Here is a 22,325-nt window from a genome sequence, read left to right on the forward strand (position 1 = left end):
CTGACAACAGTGGCGAGCAGGAGTTCAACAGCTACAGAGTGACATCTCGTGGCTGAGTGTGCTTCGATGACTTGTTGCGCTCACTTGAGTTCGTTTTTAAACAGGATTTTAAGGTGTTGCCTTCACAGACTCATTATAAATATGCCTTATTGCTTTATAATCTTGTGGCGTACTTCCCATTCCTGTCAGCTGCTAAACTCTTTCCATTTTCTCTGTAATTGTCTGTATTCTAACGCTTTTTTAATCACTTGACTTGCCAACACGTCCTTTCACTTCCTGCAAGTCCTCCACAGGCCAAACACAACGTGACACAAACTCTCCCCTTGCCCTCTTCACTAGGCCTTCCAGAGGAGGAACAGCGTCATGACCTTGGGCTAAATGACGCACCCAGTCCGCATCAGTCCTTCCGCTGCAGCATCCTGCTGCTTCTGCTGGAGGTAATGACCTTTAATGATCCAGTGTTCAGACTGACAGGTGGTTTTCTAGGTCAGGTCAAAAATGTTTTCATTAGAAAACAAGGCCAAACTCAGCACTTGTTGATTATAGGAATAAATAATAGAGGATGACTTGAATAATCAGGTGTGAGATGATTTAATTGGTTGCAATAAGAAGGAGGTAAATAGGGAATGCAAAACAAATGCTTAAAGCACACAAAGTTCCAATAAATATGCATGAATATAATTAAATAATACAACACGCACACACAGTATATAAGGATCAGACTGATGTTCAGGATTTATACAGCCAGAGTAGATTTCATTGCAAGTTATTTACAATAAAAAGGTAAAAAAAAAACAAAAAAAACCCACAGCTTTACTTTAAGGCCGCCATAAAACAGATACACTTGAATAAGAAACATTAGGAATTTAACTGACAGCAGAGAGTTTCAAACCATGTTTGTGTTCAGTGAGGTTACATGTGCAATATTGAGCAGCCAGTTAATAAAAAAAAGAATATACACGTCCATGTATGAGCTGTGACTTGAGCGCCATCTGGTGGTGGCCAAATAAATTACAACAATAACACAGTGAGGTTAGAAAGTGTGCGTCTAAGTTCTGTATTATTTACAAGCAGTTTAGTAAAAATATTCTTCTTAATATACAGATATGGTAACTTTAGCTACAATAGATTAAAACTCTGAATCTCATTTTACATTAATTTGCTGTGAAGTATACACTGTGTACACAATATTTGGTGAGAGAAATAGCAAAGAGATTGACAAAACAACAAAAATAATGCAGAGAAAGACAATTATTTGGCATTTTAAGGATATTGCTGAGAGTTCCTGAGTTAGTCCTAGCACCCAGTGACTGAAGTCATTCTTCACGTGTACAGTACGTAAGAAAGAATAAGCAGTGCAGACCTGACAGATTAAAAAAAACAAAGTTTTCACTCAAGTTTAGTGGTATCTGTGCTGAGAACAAGACATTAATTACAAGTCACCAGAAATAAAAAGGAAAAGAGGAATTATTAGAGGTTGCACAAGGAATAACTTTCAGCCATACAGTTAAAAATGTTCTTTTGTGGCCCACATTTTGCTGGACTCGGAGACCTGACACGACATGGCTCAGTTGAAGGAGCTTGGAAAGACACTTCCTGGACGGTCTAACCCTTCACAGCTCCCCACGGCTGCAGAGTGGCCTGAGGCAGGATGAACTGCGGAGACGGCTGCGGCAAGATGTAGTAGCCAAATACCTGCTGGGGCGGAGGAGGCGGCGCTGGAGGCACGCACACTGTGTTCAGGAACACTGGAGCGCCTTTCTTGTACTGAGGCCAAACTGGTGTAGGGTGGTAGAAGTACTGGAGGCTGGCAGGGATCTGAACAGGAAGGAGTGCAAGAGATTAGAAGGATGTAAAACACTCTTTGTCCATATGGGAGGAAACAAAGGTACTTTCCTTTCTAGAACATGCAACACTGAAACTTAGTCACAATGTCAACAAATCCCATGAAAAAACCAAACCAACAATCCCTTAGTCCGTCTCTCAGTTCCTGTCAGAGTACTCTACCCTTCTGTCCCTACAGGAGACATATTTAAAGGTGCAGACGGGCCGGGGCTAGCTGGTTAGCATGCTACCTTCTGTAACACAATACAGTGACATCATTATGTCAAAGCTGTTATTTCTTCTTATCCTGTTGATAATTTTAATTAATTTTTGAATGTTTTCAACTAAATTTCTGACATTTTGTACCTTTAAAAGCTGGCCAAAGTGTCATTGCTCTGAAAAGACTCAGTAATCTCTTAAAACAGCTGGGAACTGTAGTTTTAAGATAGCGTTACTCATATAAGCATAATTGTTGCATTTATTGGGGACTATTTCCAGCTGCGGATTAACACATTTGATGCTCTGGCTCTGACAGCAGCAGGATGTCGTATGAGGGACTGACTCACACCACAGTGCCCATGTTTATGGTAATGAAGGAACATGTCTCGGACCGTACTGCTTCTTTTAAGGATTTCAAATGAAGCTTGAACGTCTGTCATCATATTTTACGATGCCATCACCGTAAAATGTGATTCATTGAATGAAATTGAGCTGCAAGTGAATGCAGATACATAAAATTATGTTTTTTGGTACAGACTTAAGTATTTTTACTATAATAGTGATAGAGCTAAATTATATATTTTTTTCTTTTATTGTGGTTGTATAAATGTAATTTATGGTGCTGTTGGATTGCTGCTAGACTTCGCTGTTAAAGGTGAGCAAAGTCTTGATTAAGATTGATTGATTGACTTTGACTGCACAGACAAAGTGTTTTCAGTTTCTTTGATTTGTTTTTTCCTGGGATTTCTTGGCAGTAAGAAAAATATAGAATATCACCAACAGATGGTCCTAAATAAGAAATAATTACCATATTTCTGACGTATTTGACTTTATTTGGTCCTTCTCCGCGCTTCTTCCGAATCCTGGGCACCATCAATACGGTGTAGGTGTCGCCTTCTGCCGCTTCCTTCTTCGCAACCTCCTTCTCATCGTCTTTTGCCTCCTCCTCTGTGTCGCTCGACGCAGTGGAACCACAATCTGAAGAGGTAGCCGAGTGGTAATCTGATGTGTCCAGGTTTACAGAGTCCACAGACGAGTCATGCTGTTCTCCCTTCGCACCCTCCTCCTCATCTTCCTCTTTGAAACAGCTTATTGTGAAGGGCCTGCTGTTCTCCCCAGCTCTGTGAAGAAAAGGCGGGTTATTTTAAACCACACACGTCATTCTCAGTTTAACTGTCGCTTACTTTTATATAAGCGCCTATATTCGTACTTTTCACTTCCCACGTGTTATTCATCATTTCGCAGTATGCATCATGGCTTAAATCTCACTCTCATAAATCTTGGCTAGACTGAGAAACGCCTCCTTGTTGTTAAAGCTCGTCTGTCGGTGTCATTCTTTGCCTCTGCCTCAACAGGCCAGCCGGTGACTCACCTTGCACACACCTCCAGTGGGTCGATCCACAGAGTGAGCTCAGACGGGAGGCCAAGCTCACTGGGTGTGAGCTCACTTTCCTCACATGCCTTCAGGACCGCATCATCACAGAGCACCCCATTATTTATCCGGATACATCTGTAGAGTAAGCGTGAATGATTATATGGATCTCGCTGATAAAAGAGATATAATTCTATGTTCTTTTAAGAGAAAAAAATACACTGAATCATCGTGTAAAATGTGTCCGTTTTTTAAAGGAGCACTGTGTAGTTTTGTAGAAGAAATTTAAACTAAGACTTTTAATATTTACAATATTAATGAGGTAATAATACAAACTCAAACATAACTGAATAAACGAGCTGTTCTTGAGAGAAAAAAGAAGGTCCCCAGAACAGAGTTTGAAGCTAGAAAGGTGGCAGGGTCCGCCAAATATAAACAAAGTAAAACAGTATGAAATGATGTTGTTCTTCGAGGTCAGTTTGTTTATTCAGTCATGAAAAAAAACATAGTTTGTTTATGTAGTTTAAGCATAACAATATCAGTCAATGAAGATCTTTCTCTTCAGATTAAAATTTCTTCCCCAAACCTACACAGTGCACCTTTAATATTAGTAATTACCTGTATGCCTGGCCCTTGCTGGGGCTGTCAGGGTACCAGTGGTCCTCGTATTTGTCACATAATAGTTTCTGTAGCTTCTCATCAAACAATTCTGCTTTGGCTTCATCCAGTTTGCCACGCGCCACAATCAGGCGTTTGAGGAAGTTGACTCCAGCCTTCACCTCTCTTTTCATGGTGTCTGTAGAAAAACAGAGGAAGAAAGGGAAAAAAAATCACTTGAGGCCGTCAACATATCCATCTTGGTGTCTCTGTGTTTATGAGAATGACTGTGTAGCTCTGTAATAACACACCACGCTGACATTTTAGTACAGGAAGAAGTGTGATTTTAGTTTTTTGGTAACAGACCGTGACTTCCCTTCAATAATGTTGGTGAGGAGGAACTTCAGTTGCAGCGATAACAGCACTTCCCTGTGCAGTTGCCCCTCAGCCTTCTATTTTTATTACCTTCAGGGGAGCTCTGTGTGTACGAGTGCCTGGCATTTTACAGCTACGGACATGGCGACGTGTTGAGAGTCGAGTTTGTATTCAGGCAAACAAGATGCAAAGTAGCGCTGCCGTGTTGACATGCAAGTATTCTGAAATGCAAATCCAATGAGCTCACTGTGCTGTTTATCCTCTGATAGCGTGTCTGTTTGGGTTTGGTGCCAATGTCAGCCTGACCAAAGAGAAGAGTGTGTTCAACAAAAGGCCAAGGCAAATCTAACTTTGCAGCAGAGCTGGCTCAGAGTGCTGACATCCTGCTGATGGCCCTGACGAGAAAGTCGTGCCTTGAACTTTGAGGTGCAGAGAGTCATTTGTTATTGTGGCTTGAAACACACGACTGTTGCTTCAGCGTGTGTAATGTGTTGTGAGAGAAAATTATTATTTGCCCCGGCAGACGTGGCCACAACCTGGTGTGACACAACAAGCAAGAGTAGTTGTAACTTCAAATCCCCAACAAATATGTTTTTACATTACTCGGACTATGAGAGCCATATGTTTAGATGTTAAACAGCAGCCTTTAAATTGCAGTCAGTCATTAGTTTGCGAGGTAAACAGGTTTAAATAGCATGTATTCTTCAGTTTCTTGTTTTTCTGGGTTACATCTCCATTTTGATTTCCATCACTCAGCAACTGAAAATTCATTCACACAACATTCTCCAAAAGCAAAAGGTTATCCATCAAAACAACCTGTCGCTTTGTCCGACACACACAAACATTAACACAGGTTTTTCTGGTCCGTTGCTGTTTAAAAATTTCTGCTACAACTTTAAAGAATGTTAAAGCCGCCTCAAACTTGAATTCCTCAGCCTGAAACCTCGGGAATTCAAAACACTGAAGGTGTGTTCGCTGACTGAGCTTTGACCGGACGTCAGTAACGTAAAGCAGAGATGAAACATACATTTGGCTTTGAATGTTTCAGAAAACAAGATGTGAAGATTGTTTAAGAAATACTACATTGTATGTTATAGTGTCCTGCCATTGTGATATCAATTAATATTAGTATTTGAGTTGTTTGATGCAGGAGTTTCTCGTTTTTTTTATCATTATTACTCTGATTCTTGATTAACTGATTAATTGTTTGGTTAATAAAATGTTAGAATACAGAGAAAATTACCATCACAATGTCTCAAAGTCATTGTATGAGTGCATCAAATTGTCTAACAGTGACAAGACTTTGGTTATATATTTTGTTGAGTTGTGTTCTTACATTATCCCAAATATTCCCAACGATGTTCAAAACAAAATCAGAAGTTATTCTGCGCATTCAATCCCAAATTTGAGCTTATTTTGTTCAACAAACAATGAAAAAGCCAAAGATACTCCATTTGATATCAAAGAGGACAAACAAATACAGTAAATATTCATATTTGAGAAGGTGAAACCAGTGTTTTTGTGTGTTTATGCTTAAATGATGAATTGATTATCAAAATTGCAGCTGATTCAATTTCTATCAGTCAGTGTCAGCTCTACTGAAGGATTAACTGTTCCGATATGGCTTGAGAAATTTCTCTGTTTCACAAACTAATAAACAATTTAAAAACCTGTTGGATTATCTAAGAAATACAGTGGTGGTTACAACATGTAGCAGTGTTAAAATCATTTCTTGTGATTTATTATTTTTGGCCCTTATACAAGTTTCAGCTGACAACATGCAAAACCCCCACGCATCACTCTCAATTCAGCATTGTATTCTGTTAAAGCAGGCCCAGACTGAGTCATGTTTACAACTAACTTGCATCATACCAAGTTAAAGAGAAATGTTTGGAGATAACAAGGAAACTGTGCTTCTTTTCTCTGATTACTTCACCTACGTGTGTCACTTCTTTGATTAAATCAGAGGTTCAGTGACGCCCTAAAAGAGAAAAAGGCTCCCAGCCATGACGAGCAGAGATGGCCACTCAATCTGCAAACCATGTTTACTCTGTCTGTTTACTGAACAGTGACATGCTGCCATTATCACAAAGTCTGCTGATACTGTTTTGATTTTACGTGTGAAAAACTTGACCCATTTGCAGACTGCCCGCTGTGACTGTGAGACCGTGTTTTTAATGTTGGAGGAGAGGCTGGATCATTTCTTTTGTTGCCATTTGACAGCTTTAAAGTTGCACTATGTAGCTTAAGGTAAGACATTTTAATCAGACAAGAACGATCTAAATTGACTAATTTTTTATGCCTCCAAACAGCATGTGCAGGAATGCAGAGAGAAATTGCGATAATTATCATTAACAATAAATTATGAAAAATACATTTAGCAACATCTTTTATTGTGTGAGAAAAAACCCAACACAAGTATGAGCTGTAGTGTTTTTGTTCTTTGTTTTGATTTAACTAATTAAAAAGGTGCACTATGTAGTTTTGGGGAAGACATTTTAATCAGAAAGAGAAAGATCTTCATTGACTGATATTTTTTTTTATGCCTAAACAAACTAAATAAACAAATTATCTTCATTTAATGACGGAGTAAACTGACTTTAAAGGACAACACAATTTCATACTGTTTTACTAGGTAGGTAATTACTAATATTAAAGGTGCACTATGTAGTTTTAGAAAAGAAATTTGAATCCAAAGAGACAGACCTTGATTGACTGATACTGTTATGCCTAAACAAACTCTCTTTGTTTTCATGACTGAATAAACAAACTGACCCTGAAGAGCAACATCATTTCATGCTGTTTTACTTTGAAGCTAGAACGGTGGCAGGGTCCGCCACATATAAACAAAACAGTGTTCTGGGGACCTTATTTTCCAGAGAACATCTTGTTTATTCAGTTGTGGAAACGATACATATTTCTGAGTTTGGGTTATTAAGTCATTAATATTGCAAATATCAAAATTCCGAGTTTGGGTTTCTTCTCCAAAACTACATAGTGCACCTTTAAGGCGTCCTCAAGGTAACAGGTGTTTGACCCATTTGTGGTCGTCTAAGACCAGTCGAGGTCTGGTTTCGTCGATATTCACTTCAGGTGACCACGAAACTTGTGTTCGCGTCTGCGTGAAACAAAGGGAGACACAACAAAGCGATTCAGACACAACTGTGAGTCTGTGTGGTTCAAGTTAGGGACACGTGTCTGTGTGCGTGTAGCTGCTCGTGGCTGTGTATCACAACCAGAAAGTTGTTTTTTTTAAAAGTAAAGATGAAACGACAGCTGAATTCACTCTCGGGACTTGAGTTTCTAGTCTCACTACTGCGAAAAAGGAAACTTCAAGCGACGAGCTGGAAATAACACTTGCGGGTTTCTGACAGCGCGGAAACCCCCCAGTGGAAATGAGTGAAACAGGCCTGCTGTGAGGTGTGAAGGTACAACTTCAACTTAACGCAACTCTTAAAATGTTATTCTGAGTTAATGTGAAGCCGAATTGTTGTGTGGAAATGTTAGACGTGAGGTAGTTTTTAAAAGTTTATCGCTTAAACGCCTTCGTAATAAACTAGTAAAAAAACAATATTCGCTGATAATAAACATAACGACGCACAAAAGCAAGAGGCGGACTTAAAAATGATAACAATATAATAAACGCGACGGCAACAAATTAAACATTTACAACGCAAGAGGTTTTAAAACAGTGGAGTGAGAGCCAGAGAGCGGTACTCACGATGCAAAGTGTCCGGCAGCGGGTGAGTGTCCTCGGGCTCCTTGTGCTTGTTGTCTCGTGGCTGGCTGCTGCTGCTGTGTTGGAGTTATTATGGTCAGCACATGTTGCTTCCTTGTTCTCGGCTCTGTTCTCGTCGCTGCTGCAACAGAGACGTAACATTACCGTCAGGGGTGACTCACTTCCTTTACTCAGCGCGAGCGTGAGCAAGAGCTGACTGGGCGACACCCCGCCCGGACCAAATATGGGCAGTCAAGGTAAACAGCTGAGTGGGGGGATTTCTCTCTGATACAGGACGTTTGTTCTGCTCCTTACAATAAGACTCATTTTACTTTACGACGGTGATATTTGATGTTTATCCCTCGAGCAGAGTTGACGGCGCGTGGCAGATGATATTATGGTCACATCATTGTTCAAGATGCTCATTTTGGTTCCACTTTCTAACAACGCACCCTTTGTTAAAGATTTAGGCTACAGGCTGTGTTTTTAACTAACTACTTCATCAGTGGCTGGTAAGCTGTTCAACGAAGACATCTTTATGGTTGCCAGGTTTGGGAAAACATCATTGACTCAAGTAAAAGTAGCAATGCCACAAAGTAAAGTGGCAAAGTGGCAAAATAGAAAGTACTACTGCTGTATAGGCTACTATATGTACTAATTATCATTGTGGATGCCATATAAGCAGCCTCGTAATCTATTATAATGTATCAAAATTTAGTTTTTTGTTTATGAATCAGCAAAGTTCCCTGTAACAGAGCTGTGAAATAGTATAAAGTACCATATTTCCCTTAGAAATGTGATGGAATAGAAAAGGAAAGTAGCAGAAGGAAAGTACCTCAAAATTTAAGTGAATCTACTTAGTTACATGGGGAACTGGGGAAAACTCCTTTGACAAGATAGTTTTTATTTAATCTGTCATAAACAACATTCACACGACAAAAAAAACAGTTGAAAAACAAAACAAACAACACAAATTCAATCCACAGTTACACCTGGACGTGAAGGGACAGAAAAAATAAGAATGGTGAACAGACTTGCATTTCTATTGCGCTTTTCTAGTCTACTGACCATTTTTCGAACCAGCAACCTTCTGATAACTAGGCGACCCACTCTACCTCCCCATGGAAAGAAGTTTGCATTAAATTGACACATGACAAAATGAAAAAATCAAAAGTTATTATAACTTGTGGTCATTAGACGTACGAGCTCCTTAAGTAAAAGTAGTAAAAATGCTAGTAATACCACAATAAAATCTACTCTGTTACAGGTAAAAAATACTGTATTCAGAAGTAGAAGTGCTAAATCATCATCAACATGTACTGACGGCTTCAAACTGAAGCACTCAATATATGCAGGATGACACCTTTCAGAGTATATAATATTACTGATAGCAATAAAATATGAGCACCATTTCGATATTGCAACTATTTAAAGTGGAGTTTTAACTACTCTATATATTGTTCAGTAGTTTATCAACGTGTCAGTTTTATTAGTTGATTATGTGATAATCAACTAATAAATTGATTATGTGAAAGTAATATGAAATAATATAACAAAACTATTCTACAAAGTAAGAAAAACCATAGATGTTAAATAAGTTTTGCAAAGTAAAAACATTTTCTTCTTATGTGGTGTAGAAGTAACTGAAGAAGCCTAAACTGGAAATACTCAAGTGCTTCAAAAAATTACTTAAGGACAAAACCTGAATAAATGAGTTAGTGATGATGTTGTTTATAAATACTCTTGCTTTCTAATAACCATTACATCTGCTGTCACTAATCATTAATAAATACATTTTTAAAAACAATCCATGATGTCAGCATCTTTAGATGTCAATCGGTTATTAACAAGTAGCTTTAGGTTCAGAATTAAATTATTTTCCAGATCGTAATTGTACAAACTTCACTGTACCAAAAAATTAAGGGAACACTTAATCGTCACAGTATAACACCAAGTCAGTTAAACTTCAGGGATATCAATCTGTCCATTTAGGAAGCACAAGTGCTCGTGAATCAGTTTTACCTGCTTTGGTGCAAATGAAAGTGACAACAGCTGCAATGGAGAGGCAAAAGCAAGACAACCCCCACAAAGGGAATGGTTTTGCATGTGGTGGCCACAGACGATTGCTCTCTCCGCATGAGGCGGTACCCGCCGTCCAATCAGGTAGCACAGGTAGTCCAGCTCCTCCAGGATGGCACATCCATATTTGCGGTTGTAAGAAGGTTTGCTGTGTCTCCCAGCACAGTCTCAAGAGCACGGAGGAGATACCAGGAGACCGGCCGTTACACGAGGAGAGCTGGACAGGGCTGTAGAGGGACATCAACCAAGCAGCAGGACTAGCATCTGCTCCTTTGAGCGAGGAGGAACCTGAGGAGCACTGCCAGAGCCCTACAAGCAGGCTACTGGTGTGCATGTTTCTGACCAAACTTTCAGAAACAGACTCCATGAGGGTGGCATGAGGGCCCCACGACCTCTAGTGGGACCTGTGCTCACAGCCCTGCACCATACAGCTCGACTGGCATTTGCGAGAGAACACCAGAATTGGCAGGTTCTCTTCACAGATGAGAACAGATTCACACTGAGCACACGTGACAGGCGTGAAAGAGTCTGGAGATGCCGTGGTGAACGTTATGCTGCCTGTAACATCATCCAGCATGACCAGTTTGGCGGTGGGTCAGTGATGGTCTAGGGAGACATATCCTTGGAGGGTCGCACAGACCTCCACGTCATAGCCAACAGTACCCTGACTGCTGTTAGGTACCGGGATGAAATCCTCAGAGTGGCTGTCAGACTTTATGCTGGTGCAGTGGGCCCTGGGTTCCTCCTGGTGCAGGACAATGTCAGGCCTCATTTGGCCATGAGTGAGTTGGCAGTTCATGGATGACGAAGGCATTGATGCCATTGACTGTCCCTCTTGTTCCCCTGACTATATCCAATTGCGCATGACGTTATTAATACATTATGTATTGGTGCATCCGACGACGCCAAGTATGGCTACAGACTGTGCAGGAGCTCACTAATGCCCTGATCCAGGTCTAGATGGAGATCCCCCAGGATACCAGCAGCTGACTCATCAGGAGCATGCCCAGACGTTGTCGGGAGTGCATACAGGTACGCGGGAGCCAAACACACTACTGAGTCACATTATGAGCTGCCGTGATAAAATTCACGCAGGTTGGATCAGCCTGTGATTTCAATTATTTACTTTGATTTTCAGTGTGATTTTGAATCCAGCCCTCAGGGGGTTCATGATTTTGGTTTCCACTGACCGTTGTTACATCATTTTGTTTCAACAAATTATACAACCCACATCAGTGAAGACTTTCAACTTGAATAATTTGTTCATCAAGATCTGATGTGTGTTTAAAGTGTTCCCTTAATTTTTTTTGAGCAGTGTAGTAAATCATTTATTAACCACTAGTAAAGCTATTGCTTTAACATTTGTGAAGGTCCTTATTAGAAGACGGTACAGATTTTATATTTTACCATCTTACCATATTTCAAGTCAAATCCAAGTTATGATAACCACATTTGATTTTCAACCAGAATACTCACCAATGTTTACTAAAACAAGGTTCAGGTTGGTTGTTATGTTGTTTTTGAGTTTGGGTTTTACCTTTTAAAAGTGAACACGCTGGAATTCATAAATGTAAATCATTACTGATTTTACTGTCCTTCTCACGTCTTAAGTGTGTTTTTGGGGTTACTGCAGCTCTTTTGTTTCACCATGCACTCATTTAGATTTATCTGGGCTTATTTTCAACAAACTGTCCCATATAATTTAGCTCAAACTCGTTGCTCTTATGACCACACAGAGCTACGACCATTACAAGCTGTGAGTTGGTATGTTTAAGATCAATAAAGCATCCATAAATACCACCAGTTCACAGCAACACAGACTGAAACACTCACATAAATCACAGAGTAAAGGCTCATATAATATTAACAAGATAGTACTATAGAAGAGTATTTTTTCTTTATGATCTCTAAAGGTCAAACTCATCATTAATAAGTGTAAAAAAAAATGTTGCAGCTAATTAATTGTTGCCTAGTTTGCGATGCATCACATTTTACAAGCCAACTATATGTTTTGTATGTAAAACCTGGATTACAGAGTCACTACAGCTGTGAAGTAAATGTAAAAAGTCTTGTTGTTCCCTCTATAGTGAAGAGAAACATCATTTTAAAGTGTCATAAAAGGGGAATATTCAAGTAAAGTGCAAGAACCTTGAAACAGTCAAGTACAGTGCTTGAGTACTTTTTTACTTCCCACCACAGCTTTTTAGATAATATTGATCAGCGTGTTGCACTCCACTCCTGACCAGACTGTTTGTTTCTCTTTGTGACCACTAGAGGGCAGGCTGGTTTCTCGTCTCAAATTTCACCCAGTGGCTGCATCTTTTTCAAGCACATTGCACTGAACAAGGCAGAAACTACTTCTCACTGCTCTTTCTCTGTCTTTATTCCTGCATTTAGGTATCAACTCTCCTTTTCTCCCTCGATAACTGCATTTGTCAGCTTTATGCAAACTCAACCATCATCCCATCATTTGTATTTCTTTTAGTCTGATATCAGGCCTTAACTTTATTTGAAATACTGCATTCTTGCATGACATTTGCAGGAATTTAGGGCTTTTAACGGTTGCCATATGCAGAGAATGAAAACAAACAAGTCAACATTTAATGCTACCTCTCATTTTTCCTGTCCTCTTTCAATCTGTTCTACCTTTTTTTCTACACACACCTTTATGTCCCTTTTCCTTCTTTCTTACACTCAGTTACCCATTAATCCCTTTGTTTCTTGGTCTATTTCTGTTTTAACCTTTTTTTCCTTTCCTGTCTTTCTCCTAACAGCGGTGTGTGTTTGTGTAATTGCAGGTGCTCTGAGGACAGTGTGTCAGATCTGTGTGGATTTTTTCTTCTCTCCTTCCTCTACTGGGTCACACTGCCTGTCCCAGTTGCCAACTCAAGGGAAAAAAATTGCAGCGAGTGTGTATGTGAGAGATGGAAATAGATAGATAGAGACATGAGAGAGGTAGAAAATGTTGAAGAGTGGGTGTGTTGGTATTGATTAGCATTGTTTTGAGGGGCTGATGGAAATTAAATTGCCTTCTCTGTCTTTGTTTACCGACTGTCTCTCTTTCTCACTCTTTTTGCTGGTGTTGACCTCCTTCCCACTCCATCTTCGTGTGGTGAACCTCTGTAGGCAATTTCTGCTGTTAACTATAAGACTGATTGCATTAAACAAGCAATTAATTTTCTCAAAGAGTCACAGGTCGTTCTGCTCGGTTCTTCCTGTCTTTCTAATCCTCATGCAGCCTCTCAGACCTCACAGCTTCTGCACTACTTTCTTCAAACTATTGATTTTCCCTGCCAGTTTGTCATTTGTGCTCCTCAAACACTGGCTGGTATTCTGCTGTGATAATGGGAACTCAAACCAGGACACGTCATACAAACACACACACACACTTTCAATGTACGTATTTCTCACAAGTGCTCAGATTTTTGTAGATAAGTATTGGAAATGAAAGCACTTGACCTCGAAATGTGATCGTTCTTTTTCAGGAACAGCTTCTCTCTGAACACGTCTGGCGGTATCAATGAAGCCCACACGCATACACCACATGCAGCCTGCTTCGCCTTTAAAAACATATTGATTTCTCTCTTTCGCAGGGAGCTTAATGCGATCGATCGGCCAGGCCCTTTCAAGATCAGCGCCAGTATAAGCATCTCTTCCCCTAACACACATGCTGCCTCTTTCCCCTCAGGTAATGACTGTCCTTGGGCTGGGGGGAATAGTTTGTCTGCATTAAGAGAGAGAAGTGTTTCTCGTGGCATCCAGTCCCTCTTCGTCCTCGCTGCTCCTCAGTAATGTGGTTAAGTATGGAGCGTGTATTCGTCCTCTTTGACAAAAGGTATGAGCGCATGCAGCACACACCTTCTCTGACCTTTATCATCTGCCCATCCCCCTCCCTCCCTCCCTCCCTCCCTCCTCTTCTCCACCTCTCAGTGGGTCGATACCTATTTGTATTTGCAATGCATTAGACCAGTGCCCTCTTTTTAGATTGAAAAAGTTGGCTTTACTCACTTTGGCGCCTTGCTGGCAAATTGCACATGTGGACAGATGCTTTTTTTATAGGCATTTTAAGATCATGGCACTGTGTCTGGTTGGCTCTTAAAAAAGTAAGAAATAAGATTTATTTCTTTATTCAGTCAAAGATGTTGAGGCCCTCAGTCCCAGCTGCCTCAAATGGTCGACATGTTTATTATAGTACCGTTAAAAACAGCCATTCACCTGCTGCATGAGCACTGGCAAAGATTTTCATTTAATGAGAGAAAAGAAAGAAAAGACATTTTTACTCAGAGATGGAAAAGTTCAATCTTGACCTTAAAGGGCAATATGTAAGAACTGGCCAAGTGCTAAATTCATACTCCAAACAAATAGGGGGCAGCATATCAACAGAGTAACCTCTAACTGCTGCTAACTGTAGTTGCCTTTAGCTAGTTAGCTTAGTTAGCAGTGTAGCTAGCAGTCCAGACTGCGAGCTTGGAGCACTGGAGGAGACATAAACATTAAGTTGAGATGGCGAACAATTTAAGCACACAGTTGCATATATGCAGTAGATACACAGCAACATTATCATTCATTAGGAGCCTGATAAATGTAAGTACAATGTCTTTTTGCTCTGTTTTTGGTCTCTCTGGAGGGTATGGGCATGGGAAGTAATTAAAGTGTGGGTGGAACATTAATTAACAGTTAGCTAACTAAACGAGCGAGGTTGCTGTCAGTCATTATAAAGAGTTCATAACAAAAACACAAAGGCTATAGGCAACAGGTAAACAAAAATACATAATTTCCTGAACATTTTGTAGTGATAGTGTGTGACCCGCCTTGACTCAGTTTTCTGCATTAATAACGAGCTAACGTAAGCAGCGAGTTTGTGTGTACGTGTGTGAGCTATGTGAGAATCTGCCTGGGTGCAAGGTAGCAGTGAAAACTTCTTATCTTGGATTTGATTTCTGCACATTTGGATAATGAAGCACTGATACATGGATAGACAGATGCATTTTTATCATAGTAAAAGTGGGGGGGTCACAACTTGTAACTTTAAAAAAACATGCTCATATAATAGCTGTGCCTGAGGGAAATATCTGGCTCTTCAGCAGCTAAATGCTTCATGTGTTCACAAGCTAGTTGCTAAGTTTTCTGCCTCTGATTGGGTGCTGAGAGGTAGTGGTAGTGGTAGTGGTTTGAGAGGTTTATCACCTTTTCACAAACTAGTAGTTTCTTGATCAGTTACTAAAATAAAAAATATTAAATATTGTTTATAGCTGCTAAAAAAGAATGAAAAATATACATTTACAGTACAACTCCAAGACCATCATGCAAACTTTATGTGGTGACATGTTCCTGTTTTTATCTGTGAAACTGGAGATGTCCACCTTTATAAGAGTCTAAACTGACTAACAAATTAAGTAATCCAAACATTTAATCCAATATTTCCAGTATTTCAGACAGAAAAGTCTCCCAGCCTTACTTCAACTTTGCAGATGGCCCTTTTCTGTTCGGGTTCAAGTGCTGTATGTGAATGTCATGTTGACATTTTCCCTCCACTTACTTTTTCTCTGTAGATAAGACAGCCTCTCGTCCACCCTTATATCTTGTTGATCTAAGGCTTTGACGGGATTAAATCAGCTTGAAAGTCATTTTTCACTAGATTTAATTTAGTTCTTGACTTTTTAATTGGCTATATTTCAGTCCCTCTCTTTGGTTCACATGGCTGCAGTCTAAACACAGCATACATTACAGTGCTGACCATCTTCTAAGTGCATTAGGAATAAACAACACAATACAGAAAAGGATAAAGAATACTTTAAGTAATTATAATGAATCGCTTAAAGCTGGTACCGGTCTAATGTATGCCTATTTCACCCTGGGAGATCTGATTACAAGCACTGAATACATCAATAATTGTTGAATAAATATTAATTCAACAAACTTCAAGTACCTTTCAAGTGATTTCCTGCTTGTACCAAACTTCTGCCTTCTATTCGAAGAGCAAATTGCATTTCCTGATTTTTAAAAATACTCACTGCTGAGATTTGAAACTAAAATGTGAATGTAAAAGTCCCGTTTCAAAATATGAGTGAGAGAAAATGCTGGAGAACTATCTTGTGTATTTTATGTCGTTGTATAACTCAGTTTTTTTTCCAGGCCTATAGTTTACTCATAACTTCCTGTCATAATGTTATTAAGTATTATTGAGAGAAAAATAGGATAAAAGGAATTACCCGAACAAATTGCAAGAATTAATGTTGGCAAAGTATGTTTCTGCAAAACACTGACATGTTAAAACTTCACGTTTGATATGTTGAAATGGGAATGCTTCTTGAGAAGTGGTTTGTCGTTAAAGAAAAACCCAGTGGTTTGGTGCTTATAAATGTTAAAATGCCAAATTGAACAGTGCTCTCTTGATTGGCAGCTGCATCCTGAAGTCTTGTCAAACGTATCCGGTAGTTTCACGTTTGCAAATGTATGAAGGTGTCGTGAAAAAGTGGTTTCATGACACCAGACAATGTCCCTACGGTTTGTCTCATTTAAAGTATCCGGTGGTTTTGCTTACAAAATGTTGAAACGGTCTCGAGCAGGGGTTTCTCACCTGCCCCTCCTCCTCCTTACATGAAAGTCAGCTCATATATATGTGATCTGAACCTGATCTGACACATGTTGCAGAAATGTTGATATGATACATACGGAATGAACAAATGTGTTGTATCTGTTGTTTGCAAAGATTTTATAGTCTGTATAATTAAAGACTGTCCAGGTTGCGCTAGTAACTAACAGGAAAACGTTAATTGAACTCTCTTTGTTTCTATTTTTGTGTGATTGCTGTGATTAATAAGACCCTGCACAGTTCCAGGAAATTTATCGGAAAATATTCAAAAACTATGGACCCATATCTCATAAAGCATTACCTATAACTTTATGAAGTCACAGCTATGAATGCTTAAGAGCCTGTTGGGTTTTTCTTTTCTTTCTCTCTACTACTCTATTTTTTATTTTTTTTGTTGTTGTTGTTGTTGTTAAAATCTTTTGCTTTAAAGTTATAAAATGCCCTCCAGTTACATGACACTTTACGTGACATGAGACGTGTTTCTGAACCCCAGGTCCACTGTGCAGACTCTGGCACCGCATACAGAAACGCTCAGGGACTACTTGTATAATGTAGAACAATTTAACATATGCAAGTCTGTGCTTCGAGAGGCGTCGGGTGGTTCAGTTTACCGCGTGCCCCCGCTGGCCTGCGATCGAATCCTGCCAGAGCTCCTGACTCCCCTCTGTCTCCCCCTCTGCTGTCTCAACAATTAAATCAGTCAAGGTGAGTGGACTGCCCACTCTCTTTCTTTTTCATACAGAAAAAAATAGAGCAACAGATAAAAGCATAAGTTGGTATAAAAGTCCACTTTGTGACCCACAACACAAACGAGTTGTCTTATTATGAAACATTTCACCTGTATGTCAGCAGTTGCCATGGAGATTTGGTGCAGATATGCGAGGCTCTGCTTAATGGTCTGACCTTAACCTTGCACTTTTCTCGACTGCACGCTTTCATGATGTTACAAACACACGGGCATAATTTATACAGCAAATCAATATTTCACCACCGGCCTATTCTCCCACCTTTCCAACAGACGTTTCAAACACATTCCTTTAATATTCAGTATATTCAGTCCTGAAAGACTTGCGCTCGGATTAAAATATTTTTACATGTTTCGACGTCGTACATCTTCTGCATTTCTTGAACTGATTTTCAAGTCGTCCAAAGCCTTGAGCCACCATTTACAAACCTTTCCCATCCCCCATCTGCATTTCTCTCTCTGCCCCTTTTTGCCCCTCTGTCCTCTCTCTCTCTCTCTCTCTCTTTCGCTCGCTCGCTCTCTCTCCTGCAAGCTGTGTCTCTTTCCTGTGTGCTGGGGGGCCAGCGGAGGGGAAGTACACAGAGAAGGAAAAGCACTCTCAGAGTTCAAGTGCACGGGCTTAAAGACACAGCTGGCTTCAACAAAGGGGAATATGACAAGGGGAAAACAGTCGTGGAAAGGCAGAATAATGACCTATTGACAAGGCGGTTGTGTACACGGAGACACTAGAGGGATCATTTCACACAAAAATGGGGAGGAGGAGGGGGGTGTTTAAAAAAATGTGAACAGGAAAACGGAGAAAAAATGTCTCCTCCCCTTTTCCTCTCTCCACGTATACTCCTATTCCCTCCCACCTTCCTTTCTTTCAATCTCTGTCCCTCCCTCTCTCCTCTCCTTCATTCCTACCCTGCATGCATGCACACTCACACACACACGCACACACACACAGATACACACACACGATGACTGATGCCTTCTCCCTTCTCCCTCCTTCTCTTGCACTCTTGCATTCTCCGTTTTCTCAGCTCTCTGCACAGCGTACAGTGGAACCGGTTCTGCACAGCTCTAGCACAACGCCGTGAGCGAAAAACAAAAAGTACTAATCCCGTACTTTTCCTCACGGCGTTCATATCCTTTGTCCACGAGGGCATGTTTCCCTTCAAAGTCTCTTGCGTGGAGGGGTGAAGATAAGAGCAATGGTGTCTGAGGAAGAGGAGATGAGGCAACAGCGGATAAAAATGTGACGAGACTGGAGTGAAATAGAGATGCGAGGCTGCAAGTCAAGAGGGAAGGCACTAACTCGAGAGTGAGGAAGAGGGGACAGAGGAGGAATCAACTTGGAATCGGGGAAAGAAACGCGGGAAAAGGTAAAAAAAAAGGGGGCTGACCTTTCCAGCTTAAGCTTTATACTCTTATATTAAGAAAGAAATGTTATCATGTCACACATTATTCCAGTCTTTTCTTGTTTTCGCTGTCTATCTCTTCCTGATTTCTGTGTTTCAGCTCGCTATGGTTTCTGTTAGTTTGTGTACCTAAAGTCATTTTCCTTCCTCCCACTCCCACTGGAACATTTCTGCCTGTCTCCACTCTTCTCCCACAATCCAGCCATGCTTTTTATCTCCTGTACAAATGTATACTGAAAGAAGTCTTGCCCAGAATCGAGCTCAGAGTCGGTCAAAGACTCGGGCTGGTTTTGGGGCCCAGTTGTGAGGACGAAGGAGAAGGAAGAACGGGGTCGGGGCACTCACTTTCGTGCCATTATTGTCGATCACTGTCTTTGTAGATCTTTACTTACGTGTATTCTGTTAAAGAACGAATGTTTTCGACCTAGTTTTAGCTCTTAGTTTCAGCCGGTATGAAACTGTTCAAAAGATGACACAAAGTATTTGAATTATTTGGCCATCATCCTCCCTGCTCTGGAATTGACACGTCCCACCCTCGACTTCCCCTAACTGTTTGTTTGTCCTCTCAGTATGTGTCCCTGTTACACATGACCAAAGCTCATCTGTGTGTCTCTCAGTATCCACTAACACCTAACTTACTGCTCTGGATGCCTTTGTGCCCATGCAGCTCTCAACTCATCCTCGCCGTCCTGTTTGCTCTCAGCCTCGCCTCCATTGTTTAATATCGACAAGTTACTGTTGTCTCCCGCCTGTGTGCTCGAGGACCTGTCCCCACATGTCCTTTCCAAATCTATCCATGCTCTTAAAACCCTATCCATCTCCATGGAGAATGGTACAAGCTCTCGGTGTCTGTACCCCTAACTGGAACCAACTCACAATGACACCCCAGTTGTCTCTCTGCCAGGGTGCGCCATTTGGAAGAGGGCAGAAAAACGATTTCCCTGATCGGTGGATCAGTGGTGTCTGCGGGAATGATGGTAGTCTTGATAGTTGCAGGTTTAACTTGAGGCTTAATACTGGAAGCGAAGTCTGAGGCTGCCGACCTTGATGGGTGGTGGATGGTTTGCACCCATAGACGGGGTTTAGCAAAGGCCGGCTAGCTGAGAGGGACAGTTGAGCAAGTATAATTGTTTTCAGTGGAACGAGGAAGAAAGAAAGAACGTGTTTTTTCAAATTTTATTCCAGATGGAGTGATAGTATCCATGGTCATATAGAAGTCGCTCATTGGGCTCATTTTAACTTCTGCATAGAGTTGAAAGATGAACGTATAATGAAGTCCCCTTGACCTGTGAAATTCAAGTACTTCAGCTATTCAGGAGGAGATTATTCTCCTCAGTCCCAATGGAGTGAAATATATGAAATAGCAAATGAAGTACAAGTACCGAATATACTCTATATATATATTTTCAAGGTCTTGGCCAAAAGAAGCAAATTTAACAGTTTCCACCACAGCTAATATGGTGCTTTGACTGTTTTTATTATACACTGATTCACCAAGTATTACCCACACCAAGGTTATGTTTTCACCCTTGTCTGCTTGTTGGCTTGTGAGCAGGATTACCACAAAAACTATCGAACAGATTTCCACGAAACGTGTATGGAGGATGGGTCTCTGCCCAAAATAGACCCCATTAACTTTTGGTCTGGATCCAGGATTTTTTTCTGACTTTCTTTAACATTGCGAGATAGGACATTTTTAACATTTTCGTTTACCTCTCAGGGAGTAATGAATGGATCGTGATGAAAAAAACAGGCGTATTTAGGTGGCAGGTATCTATGAGGGGCAGTTTGATGCAGATCCAGATAAAAATCCTAAACTAGTGGATTCATATTTGTTTTCATCTCATATTGGACTATTTTGGGCTTTTGCCGAGGTATGCGCCCAACTGAGTGCCATTCTTGTTTTCTCAATCAATCAATCGATTGATTAATTTGCACATAGCTCTGACCACTCATTATTTGGATTATTTAGTCTGTGGTTTGTGCACATTTCGTGAATCAAATCTTGAGCTTCTTTGTTTTTGCTCAGTTATCACAGACTAAAAAACCTGTAATAATGAAGCTGTTTGAATTGTGTTGTGGCATTAAGACTGTCCATCGTATCATAACATTTAAATTATATGAGCAGTTGAGGCAATTACTGCATCTCCAAAGCGCCGCCTCTTTATGACATTGCTGAACACTTTGGCAGAAATAATTGATTACCTTGGTTTATTGTACTGACAATGAATGTGCTAGTTATTTAAAACCTCTTTCACTTGAGGCCACCACTTACTGATACCAGCACATCTAAACTTTAGAGTGCAGAGAAAGCCATTGATGTACGTATTTCACTTCATAAAAACATAACTCGGCCTTCGCTATCAATTATGTAGCTCTGGTGTGAAAGGGATGGGAAGAGGGCCACACACAACAGGCAGCAGGGCCCGGCGTGGAGAGAGAGAGCGCTGCACCATGTGACCGCTGTGGATGTACTAACGCTCTCTCACGGTCTGAGTGAGAGCTATTCCCCCCGGACTCAGTGTTCCAGTTGCATCAGTGTTTGTCTGCTTTCTCTAGAACATGGGGCTGAAATGGGGCTGGAGCTGAGAGAGCTCCATCTGGATACCCATAGGGCTCTCCTATTTTATAAGCGCAGTGCTGATAATGTTTCACCAGTTTAAATCGCCGACTGACGTGAAGTTCTTGTGTTTTGTTCCAGTTGCAGCAGGTGCCGGTCTTGGTTTATCGTCAGTTGTTGGGCGATGTTGTCTTCATAGCGCGAGATAGTTGATTACTGCAGATGTTTCTGTCTCTGTTGAGGTAGAAAATGTTATACATTTTGAAATGTTGTACTTTGTACTCCACTAGATTTATCTGACAGCTTAACTTACTAATTATCTTGTCAGGTATAAGGCGTTCTTATAGATTAAACTACCAGATCAGATAACGTTAACTCCTTACATGCTTATATATGAATAATAATAATAATTCAATATCATACAATGTATAATAATATAACACTTGGATAAGTGCGTACTTTTACTATTGATATTTAAAGGATATCCTTCCATTCTGGCATAACTTTTTATTGCAGTACTTTTAATTGTAAATAAAAGTATTTTTTAAAGTGGGGTTTTGCAACTTATACTTACGTAGATGATTTAAATACTTCTTCCATCACTGATAAATATTATCTTTTTGCTGCTATTTTTAGAGCCCGATAATCAATTTTTGGGTATTGATATTAGGAGTAAAAAAAATCCAATATGGATACATCGGCCAACATCAACACATTGTTTGCAAAGATCCTTTAAATGTGATTATCAAACACTTGTGATAAGGATACTCAGTGAAGCAGGATATTTTACAGTTTATCAATAAACTTTCCTGCATGATTACATCTATTAAAAAAAAGC

The 22,325-nt window shown here is 40.3% G+C and overlaps 1 protein-coding gene across 1 annotated transcript; it reads right to left on the bottom strand.

The window, feature by feature from the left end:
• Positions 1 to 575: 575 nt before the first annotated feature.
• On the bottom strand, positions 576 to 8,248 carry LOC311259321 (protein BTG3). Its single transcript, XM_084356387.1, has 5 exons — positions 8,109 to 8,248; positions 4,034 to 4,211; positions 3,416 to 3,553; positions 2,852 to 3,164; positions 576 to 1,818 (listed from the first exon to the last, which is right to left on the bottom strand). Exons 2-5 carry the CDS (start codon positions 4,204 to 4,206, stop codon positions 1,606 to 1,608), a joined length of 837 nt encoding a protein of 278 aa, XP_084212513.1. The 5' UTR covers positions 4,207 to 4,211; positions 8,109 to 8,248; the 3' UTR covers positions 576 to 1,605.
• Positions 8,249 to 22,325: the final 14,077 nt, after the last annotated feature.

This window comes from Pagrus pagrus (assembly GCF_965226575.1).
Source record: "Pagrus pagrus genome assembly, chromosome: 7".
NCBI classification, from domain to species: Eukaryota; Metazoa; Chordata; class Actinopteri; order Spariformes; family Sparidae; genus Pagrus; species Pagrus pagrus.